This window comes from Sebastes umbrosus, chromosome 17 (assembly GCF_015220745.1).
Source record: "Sebastes umbrosus isolate fSebUmb1 chromosome 17, fSebUmb1.pri, whole genome shotgun sequence".
NCBI lineage: Eukaryota > Metazoa > Chordata > Actinopteri > Perciformes > Sebastidae > Sebastes > Sebastes umbrosus.
Window position 1 is genome coordinate 4,697,448 of NC_051285.1, and position 15,018 is coordinate 4,712,465.

The window sequence follows — 15,018 nt, forward strand, 5'->3', positions numbered from 1 at the left end:
GAGGCCTTTTGAAGCCCACACACGTCTTTTTTTAATGTTGTGGTTTGTTGATCTGACAACATTTCATCAATCCAGGAAATGAGAGTCCCTTGTGACTTTGGCATTTTGAAAGGACAAAGGATGAGATCATACCAGGAGTTGTTTCAGTTCACTACTCAGCACCGTAGCGCTTCAATAAGATGTAGTAGCCTCCGAGTTTAAAGAAAAAGGATATTACCAACTGCTTCTGTCACATGACTGTAAAATAATCTTGACTAATATTCTTTTATCCGTCTGTCCCTGCTTCTTCCTGCCTGGTCTCATAATCACTGCTCTGACTCTATGAATGCTAATTTTATTTTCTGATAATTTGTCACATCCATTTTAACTGCATCTAATTTAATCACTTTGTTTGACTAATGATAACGGGCCTTTAGCCTGTTTAAAAATTTAACAACTGAATTATGTCCATTCATTTTTTTCATTTTGATTACTTAACATTTGCACTTGTGCCGCACACTCGCAAAGACTATCAATTACTTTTAATGCACTTGGCAGCATCAGTGTTTATTTCTTTCTCCACAGGGGTAACAATTAAATATATTGCGATATAATGTGATACTGTAAGTAAGGTGATAAATATTTCAATCTAATTTTAGAAAAACTGTCATAGTATAAAGAACACACCAGAAATACAGTAAATTTTAGATCAGGCAAAAATAACACATTTATACTGCATGCAAAAAACTGCATGGTTTTTGCCCCAAACTGCATGTGATTATCATAAATTGTGAACGTCTGTAAAGGGGAGACTCGTGGGTACCCATAGAACCCATTTACATTCACATAGCTTGACGTCAGATGTCAAGGGACCTCTTTGAAAACGGCCATGCCATGAAAACGCCAAGACCTTCCTTTCAAACGACAAAAGCATGCAGACATGTTTGGGTTTCCTCTCTCCCCAGCGATCCTGTTGGTGTGCCACTAATTTCCTTCTCTCTCTCTCTCTGTTTGTTTACAGCTACGTTGGGGACCTTGGACTTCAGTTTGCAGTATGACCAGGAGAACAATGCACTGAACTGCACCATTAACAAAGCCAAGGTGAGCCGTCATCATGACCATAATTTGCAGCCTCTACATTTACACCAAAATGTTTTTGCTCGGCTATTACTTTACATGAATTTGAAAGAGAAATTGTATGAAATTCTAAGTCAGCATCAGGTCCTTTGGTTATACTGAACATACCAACATGGTACAAGCAACTTGCAGCAAATGTTCACAGCAGATTAAGCTAAACTGATCCCAGATGTCGTGTCCATGATTGATTGACTCTGTCACTACCCTGTAACAAGTTCATAACAGGATGATCAATATAAACCAAGCGACAGCTTTTCAATATGTTCTCAAATTCAATAACTGTCAGACATGAATATTTTTACAGCAGCCTACTCTCGTGTCAACCTACACGTACTGGCAAAAAGACTGTGGAATAGCGACTTAACACGTCCCACAGCTCTCCCTGTGAGAGAGAAATTTACATCTATTTTCATCTCAGGAAGCATTCATTATTTTCTAAAGCATATTGCTGACAAACACACCAATAATGTGCATCCAACCAATTGTGCTTCTTAACTTAAAGCAGCGTTAATAAATAGGTTTTATATTAACAATGACTCTAATGTGATAAAGTCAAACATCTATTGGAATCGGTGGAGACCAAAGCAGAGCTAAAAGGTGAATGAATGTTGGACCAACAGTACGGTAAAATGTCAAATAGTGACCGAGACCTTCAGCTACCTCAACTGAAGAGAAGACTTTATTAAAAACAGGATATTATCAGAGCAGACCTTTATGTTTAATTTCCTCTGGGTTTTTTAGGTATATGTTATCACACTATAGAGAGAAGACAGTATGCTCCTGTTTGAGGTGTTAATCTGCCGCTGCTGGTGTTTACTTACTCCATGCTTAACTAGTTTTTCTGATGAATTCAGAGCATTTACATTAGTACAACAACTCACAGTTCTCAGCTGGTTGAGTTTCAGTTTTGAACAGAAACACTGTTCTTCTCACTTATTAATTAAATCCAATCAGATCTCCCTCGTCTTTCTTTCTCTTCGTATTGAGCTGCTGTCAATGAAACTGTTTAATATTCAAATCCTACCAGCCCAATGCCAACGTAAAACTGGAGCAGCCAGTAGACTCAACACAACAATTATTATATTAATAAATGCATCTTTCTTATTTTCATAATAACAGAGCTTGATATGAGTTCCTTCTTATGTCATAATGTCACTTCTCTGTGATATTGTCACCGCCCTCTCGACTTTCACATGCCCCCTGTCTCTTAGCACCTGTTAGAGCAACATCAATACCAAAGTGATGTTCAATCTAGCCATGGCTGTAATAAACACAGTGCACCCGCAACATCTCCTTTTATTTATTTAGCTTACCGCGACTGCACATGCTACCCTCCTAACAGGCTAACCAGATTTATGATGTGCTAGCAGTGTCAGCATACTTCTGTAGTTTAGAGCAACCTCAGTAAATGACTGTGTCTCCCCCTAAATGGCGGCGTTTCGAGGCTGATGTCTCTGCGCATTACGCACCACCTCTCCGCCCAGCTGCAAACACGTGTGTAATGCAGCCCGCGGAGGCTTCCTCTCAGCCCTTTCAGATAGAGCGATCGGATCTCATTGTGAACACTGGAGACACATATTAATACCAGGTGTAGATGTAATCAGGTTGAATCATATCTAGATACAATCTGGATATGAGACGGTGGAGGCCTAAAGAGGGACAGCAGAACGATCAACCTTAATTTATTAAGGTATCGCAAACGCTCAGGTTCAGGCAAGGTCACAAAATAATTATTAGACATGTGTATAAAACAAACGTTTGTTTAAAATGCATACAACCTCGTCAAAATTATAATCAAACACACGTCAAATTGCATTAACATCTATAGGATCTTTGGTTTCCCCCAAAAAACATTGCAGCCATGACGTTTTGCAAAGTACCTGTATGTGCCGATCTGGTCTAAAGCTGCATGTTAAGCAAGATCAACAATTGCTTGGGGTCATGTGATTGGCTGAAATGTGAAGGGGCGGTGGCACCAACATTTATTTATACTGTATATTTCATATAATGTATTCATACAATTTGTTTGAAATGTACACATTGGGTTCATTTGCACACTAAATTCTAAATTATTAATACTAATATTCAATATGTTTGTGATACAGTTTAATTGCTATGCCAATACAGTTTTTAAGTTATTAACTATTACAGTGCACAAAGTAAATAAAATCCAAAATGTGACATTTTTAGTTTTTCATTCACATGCTATGTATATTTGTAAGAGCAGCCTGTACTGTATATTATGGGACACTAGATCAGAGTAGATTAATGTTGCACTGCTTACAGGCTTCCAATGGACAACTTGATTAGCATTGATGAATTATTATCCAATAAATAAACCAAATACCCAGCACATTGGAGGCAGATTGCAATATCCGAACTATATTTTCTAATAAAAAGCCAATTTTGATCCCCAGTAAATATGAGTCCTGGGGTGTCGTCCTCTCCGATTCCCTCTCCTGTGTTTGTTATGATGAAGTGTTGGTTCTGACGGCCAATGGCTGCCGTCAGCAGCTATAACTCTTCCTATCCGTCTGCCTGAATGGTATGGAGGAAAGTGGGCATCAGAGGAGCCGGTCTTGGCAGAAGTGTTAGACAGCAGAGTGGGCATCAGGCCACCTTGATTTATGGTGGTTATTTTCTATACCGCTCTGCTTCTGGTCTTCGGCTGCTGCCTAGTCAACCAGAGAAAATGCCTTTTCCCTCTCAAATACAGCATATACATTTACGTGATTTGCTAAATCCCTTATTTCTAACCATAGATTTTTTTCTGTTGCTTTTGCCACCAAAGCTGCAGTAGCTTCTATAGTAACTATTAGTATTATAATAAAGTCATTTTCAATAAATGTTGAGGTAAATATTGGGGTAATTTGGTAGTTATTCCAAAGAAATTTCAAATAGGTTACTTGCTAATTATCACCTAATTACCATGAAATTTGCGGACCTGTAAAATGAAGAGTTACCGTATATTTTTATCACAGTTATGCTGAGGACACAGCTGTATCGGACTCAGAAAACTCTGCCTTGAGGACTTTCTTAAAGTCTTGCGTTAAGACTTGCTTTTCCTGAGGACTTTTTCAAGGACTGCGGTGCTGATGATTGTCGAATGAAACCCATTTTGACGACGTCATGCTGAGAGCATGAATATAGGTCTAAAGTTCTGCAGCGGCGAGAAACCTTCCGACATCTTATACATTTTAATGTGTCCAAGGCCCTTCAGTGGCCCTTCACTCACCTGCCCAACATAACAGACAAAATGCTACCTGCATTATAGACCCTCAATTAAGCTGCCAGTCATCACCTCTGCATTTTCACCTTCCCATTTTTCTTTTCTGCTCTATTATTACAAAGCAAATTATATATCATTTTCAGTCACTTTGTGTTTACCTTTTTTAGAGATTCAAAAAGAAGGAACGAGTAATTCACTGCATCGTCATTACTGCACACTAAAATAACAAAAGCACAATAGTAAGACACTGTTTTAATTATGTTCCACTGAAGTTAATGCTCAGAGAAACAGGCGCAATATATTTTAATAAAGTTATGAATACTGAGAAACCCTTGTAAATATGTCTGAGTGTAGCGGAACAATTTCAATAGCGTAAAGTAAGAAGTCTGTGGGTTTCTTACCAACTGCACTTGATAATCTACTTTTGAATTAATATAAAAAGAGAAAATTGAAGGGCTCTGAAGGCAGTAAGGATGAAGGTAGTATGACAAATAACCCACACACTCTCTTGTTAACATTTAATTAAATTCTTCACCTTGACATGTGTAAGAGCCAGAAGTATTTGATAATTACCTTTTAGTTTTTTTTAATGAAGGCTACTCTTACAAGATAAAATAACTGCTGCACCTGTAGGGCTTCTTTTACCCCATATGGTTTTAAACCACGTGACTTATGTTGTCTTTTTAGAGGCATTTACTTTGTCAAAGTAAGCTTTGTTTTATTTCCCCATCTGACATCCATCCCACCACGCAAATCACTGCCGGAGGAGGAAAAGCTGCCGCTCGTTTGAACCAAATACGTTACAGTGACATCAAATAGTGTTTCAATTAAGCTGAGGGTGTGGGCACAAATGGTGTAGCTACGAGCAATGATGACTATCTTGGCGTCCGTCAATCAAATTTTATAATTATTAAGAACAGTCACCAGTTAATGCTATTATTATTAATATTATTTACTACGTGATTCTATTTAGATAAGTATATTTTAATGAAACCTCGATTCATGTTCCAGAAACGTTTAACCTCTTTTGCTGCTGTATAAAAAAAAAGCTCTGCTGACAGATGAAGGAATATTCTTCCATTGTGCAGCGTACAGTAGTTTTAGCTTTCAGTTTCCCCAGTCTCCCCAAATGGTGTGTGAATGGCACGGCAATTTGTAAGTCATTTCACGTGCAATACGAGTTTCAATTTAGGCCTGCCAGGGAGTCCACGTAGGCCCGACGGGGAGTCGACTTATGCCCGACGGGGCCTCAACTTAGGCCCGACGGGGAGTCAATGTAGGCCCGACAGGGAGTCAACTTAGGTCCGACGGGGCGTCAACTTATGCCCGAAGGGAGGTCAACGTAGGCCTGCCAGGGAGTCAACGTAGGCCCGACGGGGAGTCAACGTAGGCCCGACAGGAGGTCAATGTAGGCCAGACGAGGAGGCAACGTATGCCCGACGGGGCGTCAACTTATGCCCGATGGGAGGACAACGTAGGCCCGACAATGTGTCAACTTAGGCCCCAATGGGAGTCAATGTAGGCCCGACGGGGAGTCAACTTAGGCCCAGCAGCGAATCAACTTAGGCCCAACAATGAGTAAAGTTAGGCCCAACGGGGAGTCAACTTAGGCCCGACGGGGAGTCAACGTAGGCCCAATGGTGAGTCAACTTAGGCCCAACGGTGAGTCAACTTAGGCCAAACTGGGAGTCACCTTCGGCCCGACGGGGAGTCATTTTAGGCCCGACGGGAAGTCAACTAAGACCCGGTGGGCTTGCAATACACTGGCGGAAACCCTGCTACTGTACAGCAATATTCAGTAAAGCACTACAGTCCAACACTGCTTGGAACTAAATTAGTAGCCCACATGACAGCTGATAATAACAGTAATTAGAAAAGAAAGAAAGTACTCATTTACAAAGCACTTTTCATCCAGATGTAGGTCAGAGGTCGCCATTACGTCGTCAGTGCAGCACCCCATCGACAATGCCACTCAGTCTGGATAATGATGTAAAATTGTAAAATTGTAAAATTAATGGTGGACTACAGCCAAAAATTTCAGGGTCAGACATTAGCTTTTGTCAAGCGGGGTATTACGTCTTAACTCTCAGTTTTACCTTACTAGCAGCAGTCCATCTATAGCTTCACCATCTTCACAGGCTGCTCAGTGCAGTAAGTGAATCAGGCAACATCCATTGTAATGGCTCACATGATGGATATAAGTCAATTTAGCCCCTTGAAATAGGCTTTAATTGATTTAAAAGGGAGCACATGCATGTGGACATTCAGAAATAGCTCAGAGCTAACAGCGCTTCCTCTACATGGTTGCCGTCTCTGCTGGTTAGAATAGTCAGGATGTGTGAGATCAGACACAAATAACAGGAGTTTGGTCTAAATCTCAGCCTTTGGGGTGTTTAACCTTCACATAGTAGTTGCTCCCGGTGAGATTTTATTGAATTGTACAGAATGACTCAGAGTATTTCCTGATATCACAGTAGCTTGATACTCAATAATGTCACTCGTTTTTAAAGCTACAAGGTAAATGGCCTTTTCTTTGTGTCTCATTTGACACGCTGAATTCCCAGTTGAAGCGGGATGCTGGGGTGAGACATGCTGATGACTCATATTGTGGTTTCTCAGCTGTGCATGGATACAATATTCGGGCCAAATCAACCTGTGATTTCTGCCCACATCTCTCACTTTTACAGCCCGCTCATCCTACAAACAGAGGAGACAACGAGAGGGCAGAGCTTAAGAAAGTCAATAATAAAATGAGCCAAAAACAGAGATTTACAAATTCTGTATTGACATGGCATATTCATTATCATGAATATGCCAATATAGATCTGCAGGCTCCTCATTTCTACTCAGCGTCACTGTATCAGGCAGCCACAGGAGAGTTGGTGTTCACAATATTTATATTTGAGTAGAGGTATTTGTGTTCAGCTTTATAGGCCATGCATGTGAATACTTACAAGATTTTTATCTCTTATAAAAGTACATATAATAGTGAAAGCATTTCACAAAGCTATGCAGTGCTATACTTTGTGTATGCGAAGGCTGAATTAATCAGAACTATATGAATACAACACTACAAGTACAACACGCAGGCACTCTGTAAATAAAAGCATGAATGATGTGAAGCTGCTAGTCTTTCATTCTGTTTGAAGGACAGCCTTACCTGCTGCTACAAACAAACAAATCACATATTCACCCTCTTAGCTCGCCTGATGCCAACATAAAAAAAAAACCTGCATTCCTATTTTGTACTTTTTCAGAAAGTAACACCCGCCGCCACTACCTTTAGCTCCTCTCAAAGAGCTCGCCGCTTCCTCATGAAGTAGCATTACAGCGCTCCTAAATCAGGCAAAACGAGATAGTCTCTCGCCATTGTGCTTTGGTTCTACTTCAGGCGTCCTTACAGCTTGTTATGCCTCACCACATCACCACACAACCATGAAATTATCCAAAGAACTGCTCACTGCAGGAGGCCCGTCTGTATGGAAAGATGCAGCGCACGCTCCTCTGCCATTGTTCCAGTTACTCGGCTACCTTTAAGTGCGGAAAAATTACAGGCCAATTTACAATCCTACACCTCTCTCTAAAATAAAAACTGCCAAACGTTGTAGCTCACTCACTCTGGATTTCAACGGTCTCCCCCTTCAGCTTCATTGGAAATAAGAAACAACCTGTCAGACGCTGACAAGAGCTCTGCGTGAGCCTTCAATCTACCGGACCTCGGACACAGCGGCCTGGACGGCTTACAGCACGTATGGTGGCATCCACAACGCTGCTCCTAAGTGGTTTCACTCACGCCGGACTTTTACAATTTGCTATCTTAGCTGGTAGCAGGTCACAGCTGATCAGAGGTTTGCTTTACATCTTCCTGTGTGCTTAAAGTGGGAAAAAATAAGTGCCTCTTATTCACATGTTGGCGTGTGTATCGGCCGGTATGAGCAAGCTCTTTCGACTCATTCCTATTTTTTCATTATTTCTTTAATCATGTTATACCGTGTCCGTCATAACCAGCTGTGATTTTACTGCCATTATTATACCTGAGCTGTGCATCCTCTATAGTAGGCCTATAGGGGGGAAAGAAAATGTGTAGGTTTTTGACTTAAAACTATGCAATCTTTTCATTATTTTCTACCATTAATATTACTAATTAAATGATTATATTTATCATTTATCACAGCCTTCGTCTGAACATTTAATTCTTCTGGAAATGTTTGACGTAAAAGAGCAGATTCAGGTATCGTTTGAATAATGTTTCATTAATTATAATTGTTCATAAATAAAATTATAATTATTAAAAAAAAAAGTTATTTTTCAAAAAGGACGTGAACATGACGTTCTCACACTATTGACATGGTGAGCGCGATATTGATTAACTGTCAGCGTCGAGTATGAACGTTGAATATAGGTTTGAGGTGCGCACAATTTCGCAAAAATAGAGCCAGAGCAAGCAGTGACATGTCGCCCAACCTGTTTGCTGAAGCACGGAGCAGGTTAGGACTGAAAAAAACTGAAACAATCTGATGTCTGCTGGTTTGCATCGCGTCCAGTTAGGAAGAGATACTGTTTTATGAGGCTGATATGAGAACCTGATATGGAGAGGGCAGAGAAGAGTACCGGCAGCAAGAAAAAGTCACGATACGCCAAGGAGTAAAATTAAGAATTCAGCAAATTCTTACTTGTCCTTCTCGCTGCCGGCTGCTTGTCTATCACCTAGAGGGATCTAGTTTGGATTCTGCAGAAAGATGCACAGTTATAAAACATGCATGTTTAAAGTTTAAAGATGGATCACATATTTTATTCATTAGTGCCCCTGTAGCAGCAGCAGGACCTTCAAGGATGGCGATACTAGCCAGTCAGTCAGCTTGTGTATTCATCAGTTTGGTGCACAGCAAGATATCTCAACAACTGCCGGGCAGATTACTGAATGAACGTTGTTCACACAGAGCAAGGATGTTCAGCACTTTAAACTCCACTCTTGGTCTGGCCAAACAAAAAGTACAACCTTCGTAGCAGGGATTATTTTCGGAGGGGGAAGCAATCAAATCGTAGGTTCCTGAGTTCCTGCAGAAGGTCATGGCTTCTCTTTCTGTCATAGCCAAGGGGAATAATATGAATGTCTTCCAGGAGAGACTACGTGAATTAAATTCAATATGCTTTATTGGCTTGAATGTGACAGGGATGATATTGCCAAAGTGTCAAGTAATAATGAGATTATAAAGAAAAAGAACAAGGTGCAATTCATAAAATTAAGAAAGTGTCTCGGTCCTCTCTATGACGGCTGGCTTTTCACTCCACCTCCTCGTGCGGCTGTTCTACACAAATAGAAATTCTGACACTTCAAGGGTTTGGGTCTGTGCAGTCTGCCCCGGGGGGGATTAAACTCAGCGGTTCTGGGATGGCCGCTCGCCGATATGGGATGATTATGGGAAATGACACACCATCGCAACCCAATTCACAATCTACCTTATTCATATATTGCAAAAAGAGCGAATTTGTAATTTTTCATTTCCACATCAACTCACATTATCTTGAATTAGTGAACGTGCCATGTCGAAGAGAAACACATTTGATTAATCAGAAAAATGAATTCAGGTGGAGTTAAAAGGCTTTTGTTTCTTTTAACAGAACATACACTATCCTTTCATATTAGATTCAATGTTACAAGTAGGCTACAATTATCATAATAATACAAACATTCAGGCTCCCGCATGTGGCTCAAAGGCGAACTGCATATATAAATGTTAAATAAAAGCACTAGAGCACAAAGTTCTTCATAGATCTAGCCTCTTAAATTCGCTCTCAAAGTGCACCAGAAGAGGGTCCGAGGTTCACCCACCATAGTCTCACAAAGTCCTGTGGGAAACACTGTATGACGTCATCAAAACTCATTCCGGTGCCGCTGGTACAAACTAGTCGAGCATAATCAGACACTCGGGATTCATCCTCTTGGGACAAAGAACATCTGAACAAAATTGAATGTCGATCGATCAAATAGTTGTTGGGATATTTCAGACCAAAGTGTTGGACCGACCGACTGATATTGCCACGCCTATAGAGAAACATAATCAGGGCAGCATGTGTTTCTAATCAGTATATAAACATTTGTTCAGGAGACAGGATTGTCTGCGGTGTAGGCTTCTGGATATCTAGGAACCGCAGTGTTTATACTTGACAGAGATGATAAAAGCCATCCACGTTCTCCATCGTGAGGCATCAGAAATGCAAATTCTGATGTTCTGTCACAAACTAGAGCTTTGCAAGAGGCTTTTTGTTGCCTTGATATACATTGCTGATGTACTTCCTCTCTACAAGTGTAGTCATTGTCGTATCCCTCGCCGTCATCCCACACATACTAAAGTAAACAGCTGTGTGAAGAGTCTTTTTCTAAGGACAGCACCTCCCTCCATAGAAGAACTAGTTCCCTGCCCTTATCAGTGAATCAGACGCCGTCTCACTATTCAATTGCAGATCCAAGACCTGTTTATTCAGCGCCGCCTACACTACAACCTACCTTAACACTCCACTGCAGTCTTTCATTCTCTTCTTGCTTCAGCAGACTGCCCTTTCATTGGCCGGGACGCCCACGCATTCGTGCGTGGGAGCACACACACACACACACACACACTGGCTGCGTTTCTTAGAGATGTTTTTGCTCTTTTGTATTCATTATCTGTGTTTGTATCTGTTTTTGTGCCACTGGTTTAACATGAAAAAGGCTTTAAGAAAACACCCTGTCTTCTTCTATAATCCCTGCGTTATAGTAAACAGAAGAACAGCTGAAAAAACCTGAGAAATACTTTATTTCTATTGTTCAACTTGTCACTAGATATTGACGAAATGTCCAACCAGGCTATTCAGAAAGGATGAAGGGAGAAGCTGCTGTGTCACGACGGCCAAAATCAATTGTGATTCATATCTTTACGGTTAATACCGCTGCTGTCAGGTCTGGGACTGAGGCATTAATTTGTCTGCCTTTTGTTTAAATAGTGTATTGTTAAGATTGTGCGTCATCAGCTTAAAAGGGTTGTTTTCTTTACAAGAGTGAGATGAGAAGATGGATGTCAGCCAAGTACAAAGCTGGAGCTAGTGTAGCATAAAGACTGGAAGCAGGAGGAAGCAGATGTGCAAAGTTTAAAAATCTGCCAATCAACAACCAAAAAAAAATCACCAAATTAACACGTTGTATCTTGTTGGTTTAATCTGTACACAAACAGAAATGTAAAAACAGCAATTAGTTTTTTAAAGAGGCGACGTGCTGGAACTATTTCTTGACAAACAACAGTTTATCCATCTGGCCATAAACAGGTTGCCAGATTTGGTCAGGGAGCATTGGATTTTGTTATAGTTTCTGTAGAGGTATGATGGTACCAAACCTGGCAACATAACTGTGACGACAAAGACTTAAAAATGCTACACATTCACACGAGTGTTTCTATTTGTGTAGACATTAAACAAGATATTTACTGAGCTTTATAGGTGTTTGTTTCTCTTTGGACGGAGCCATGCTGGCTCTATCCCCTTGCTTCCAGTCTTTATGCTAAGCCAATCAATCAGGTCCTGAAATAAGCATATTTCCAAAGATGTCCAACTATTCCTTTAAAAAGTGCAATGTGTAATACCTGACTATCTGTTCCTAACAAATAGCAGGCAGCATTTCTCCTCTACTACTGCGTCCATACAATCTAAATTTACTACTAACTAACAGCAGGTTACGTTAGACATCTATGTGTGCCATGATTCACGTTACATATTTTTGCTGTCAGTGCCGGTGAACGTGGTGGTAAGTACTTCTCGCCATGTGGAGGTGCAACCCGATATCACGCCAAAGCATGTAATAGACCCGCCTGTCCATCAGAGGACAGCCAGTCAGTGTCAAGTTTTGCCTCGCAGAGACGTTAATATTACACGCCTGTATTAACCTGCAGTACCAGCAGGGGGCAGGCAAACCACTTAGTTAGGTTTAGGCAAGAAAAACACTTAGTTAGGTTAAGGTAAAACATCACAATTGGGCTTAAAATAAGTATGTAAACTAAGTAAAACACATACGGAAACAACGTAACATCAGTACGGAAAACACGGGACAAATGTCACTAACATAACTTATAAAACACCGGTCTCCTGGTTCAAAGTCCTGTGTTTGTTGGACCCATCCACCCGTCCACCATAAGTGGTCTTTCTCACTTTATATGCTACGTAACTAACTCTAAAGTTAGACAACCGTCACTACACAACACTGCACCTTCATGCAGGCGTGTAATATTCACATCTCGTCGACACAAAACATGACACTGAAACTCTTTCTTCTGGTGTACAGGCGGGTCTATTACACGCTTTGCCGTGAGACTGGGCTGGGTGGTGTTAACATGTATGTGTTGAATCTTAATTTCTCTGCCTTTATCAGAGAACTGTGTGATAGTTTGTGGGCAGAAACATCTGCTGAAGTGATCCTTGTCTGCCTCAAAGTCAGAAATTCAAAGCTGTTTTTGTAACCGGTTTCGCTTATTGTTCTACTTCTATTCTACTTATTTTTGCTCTTTGTCTTCTTTAATTTGCATGTTAATTTAATTGCTTCCATTCAATGTTATCTTTCTTTTGTCTCCTCCACCTTTACTCTTTTGCATGCTCTCATCGTCTCTGTGTGTTGCTGCTTTATGTGTGCTGGAAAAACAGCTTCCCATCCCCAGATACAAGAAGGTAAGCCGCTGAGATAAGCTCAGATCCCAACCAGTCCCTACTAATCAATACGTAGTCTCATCCAACCAACATCCAGACCCAGTGAACCCTGATAGGAACCATCACCAACCCTTAGCTCACCCTCCTCTGAGCTCCCTCTCATTATCGTTGTGATGTGATTCCCACAAAACAAAGTCATGTTTCAGTATTTATACTGTAAATAATTACCCTCCAAGACAAGACAACTCATTAGAAGCGAATACTTTAATAACAAATAGTGACGAGAGCGTGCAAAGCAAGGTAGTGATTGATAAAACCTGATTAATTAATAGTAACAAGATGCTGTTACACATCATGGATCAGTGTTGTTCAGGTACTTTTTTGTAATTAGTTGTGGTAATTTATATTTTTCCCTGAAACAAAATACCTTCCTTCTGCTTAAATTAGCAGTTTTTCCTGCCTTACCCAGAAAGCCCTTCAACAATAGCCGAGAATTGATAAATCAAATTATTAAAATTGTTTAAAATTGTATTTTGTTGCACATATCAAGCCCCCAAGAGTGCAGTGGGTGCCTAGTTACAAAAATGCACGACTAAACGCCGGGACAACTACACAAAATATGTGATGACGTCATTTTTGGCCTGCGCACCCTTTGCGCCGGGGACGTTACTGCGTGCATAAACCCAGCTTAATCAGGCTTAACACAGGTTTAGATAAGACAAGATCAAGATAGAAAAACTGAAGATAGCTCGTGCACAACGGTGCTGCTATTCTCTCTAGCCCCGTAGTTTGCTCTTTCTTGTTTTTAATGTAATTTGCCAGTACCATAGTGTCTATGCCAGTACCCTGGTGTGCGATGGAATTATGATTTCATTTGGTTAACTAAGATAAGATCGTACTTTATTTATCCTGAGGGAAACTGTTGTGCGTCAGTTGCAGTGAGAAGGCGACTTTCCCTTGAGAAAATCTGCATTAAAACATCGTCTATGTTTAGCTGCTCCTTTAAATGCTACAGTAGTTTACTTCCCTGGCGATTAAAATCACAAATCAGCCTGTCTGCTGTTTTGCCACAAAATCAATGACACGTTATCAATGACATGACTGACACTGAGACTAACGTGTCCCAGCGTGACCCTGCGACACCCCCACCTCCACCTCCAGCCCTCTCCTCCTTAAGCCTCTCGATCATCAACGTTGACATTCATTGGTGATGAATGGGACCCATCTGTTGGCTCTCCATGTCGCCTCGAGTCGCCTTGACCCGAGCACCTCCCCTGATCCCAGGTGGCCTCTGAAGCATTAACCCCTCTTTTAACATGACTGTGTGTCAGCTCCCTCTGGATGAGATCAATGCCCCGTCTCATGCATCCTGTTATCTGCTGCTGCTGCCGGTGATTGATGCTTCCCCCACCTGCCCGTTACCAGGCCAGTCAGATATGGTAATGAAGACATATGCCCTGGCTGACAAAGAGGCTGAAAGCACCGTGGATAAATAAGCACCATGTGGGACATACATCTTAGAAAATACACAAAATAATCTGTATCTTCTAAGGCTTCATATATAATTCAACGTGATTCATTTACTTTACAAATAGCGAGTACCATTAACCTAAAATATGGACCTCTAAATCTGACATCTGTGTAGTTTATGGACGATAGGTGTGCAGTACATGAATCTTAAAGCTAACTGTAGTGTATTGAATCATTACAATCAGTGATGGAGTGGTGCTCCTCTGACTGGGGATCTGTAAAATCCATAGATAATATCCAGCTCAGTCACCAGAAAAAATTTTGGTATAGTATGTTTCTGCAAACAACAGATACGTTGAATGTCGCTGTTTCTGAAACGGTTGCGGTTATATTAAAACTAGTTATAACCACAGTTATGTTTAGGCAACAAAACCATTTAGTTTGGTTTAGGAAACCCCCCCCAAAAAAAGTAAAATACGCATGTAAACAGCGTAACATAAGTACTTAAAATAGGTCACAAATGTCACTAATGT

At 40.8% G+C, this 15,018-nt stretch overlaps 1 protein-coding gene across 2 annotated transcripts in view; it reads left to right on the forward strand.

Moving 5' to 3' along the window:
• The window catches only part of doc2b (double C2-like domains, beta), a 126,408-nt gene that overhangs the window by 62,979 nt on the left and 48,411 nt on the right, over nucleotides 1-15,018 (forward strand). Inside the window, exons 2-3 of one of the 2 annotated variants that reach the window (XM_037748003.1) lie at nucleotides 1,001-1,080; nucleotides 13,013-13,036. In XM_037748003.1, the coding sequence (XP_037603931.1) occupies nucleotides 1,001-1,080; nucleotides 13,013-13,036 (104 nt within the window). The remainder of the gene's footprint in view (nucleotides 1-1,000; nucleotides 1,081-13,012; nucleotides 13,037-15,018) is intronic. The other variant, XM_037748004.1, reaches the window with a different exon arrangement.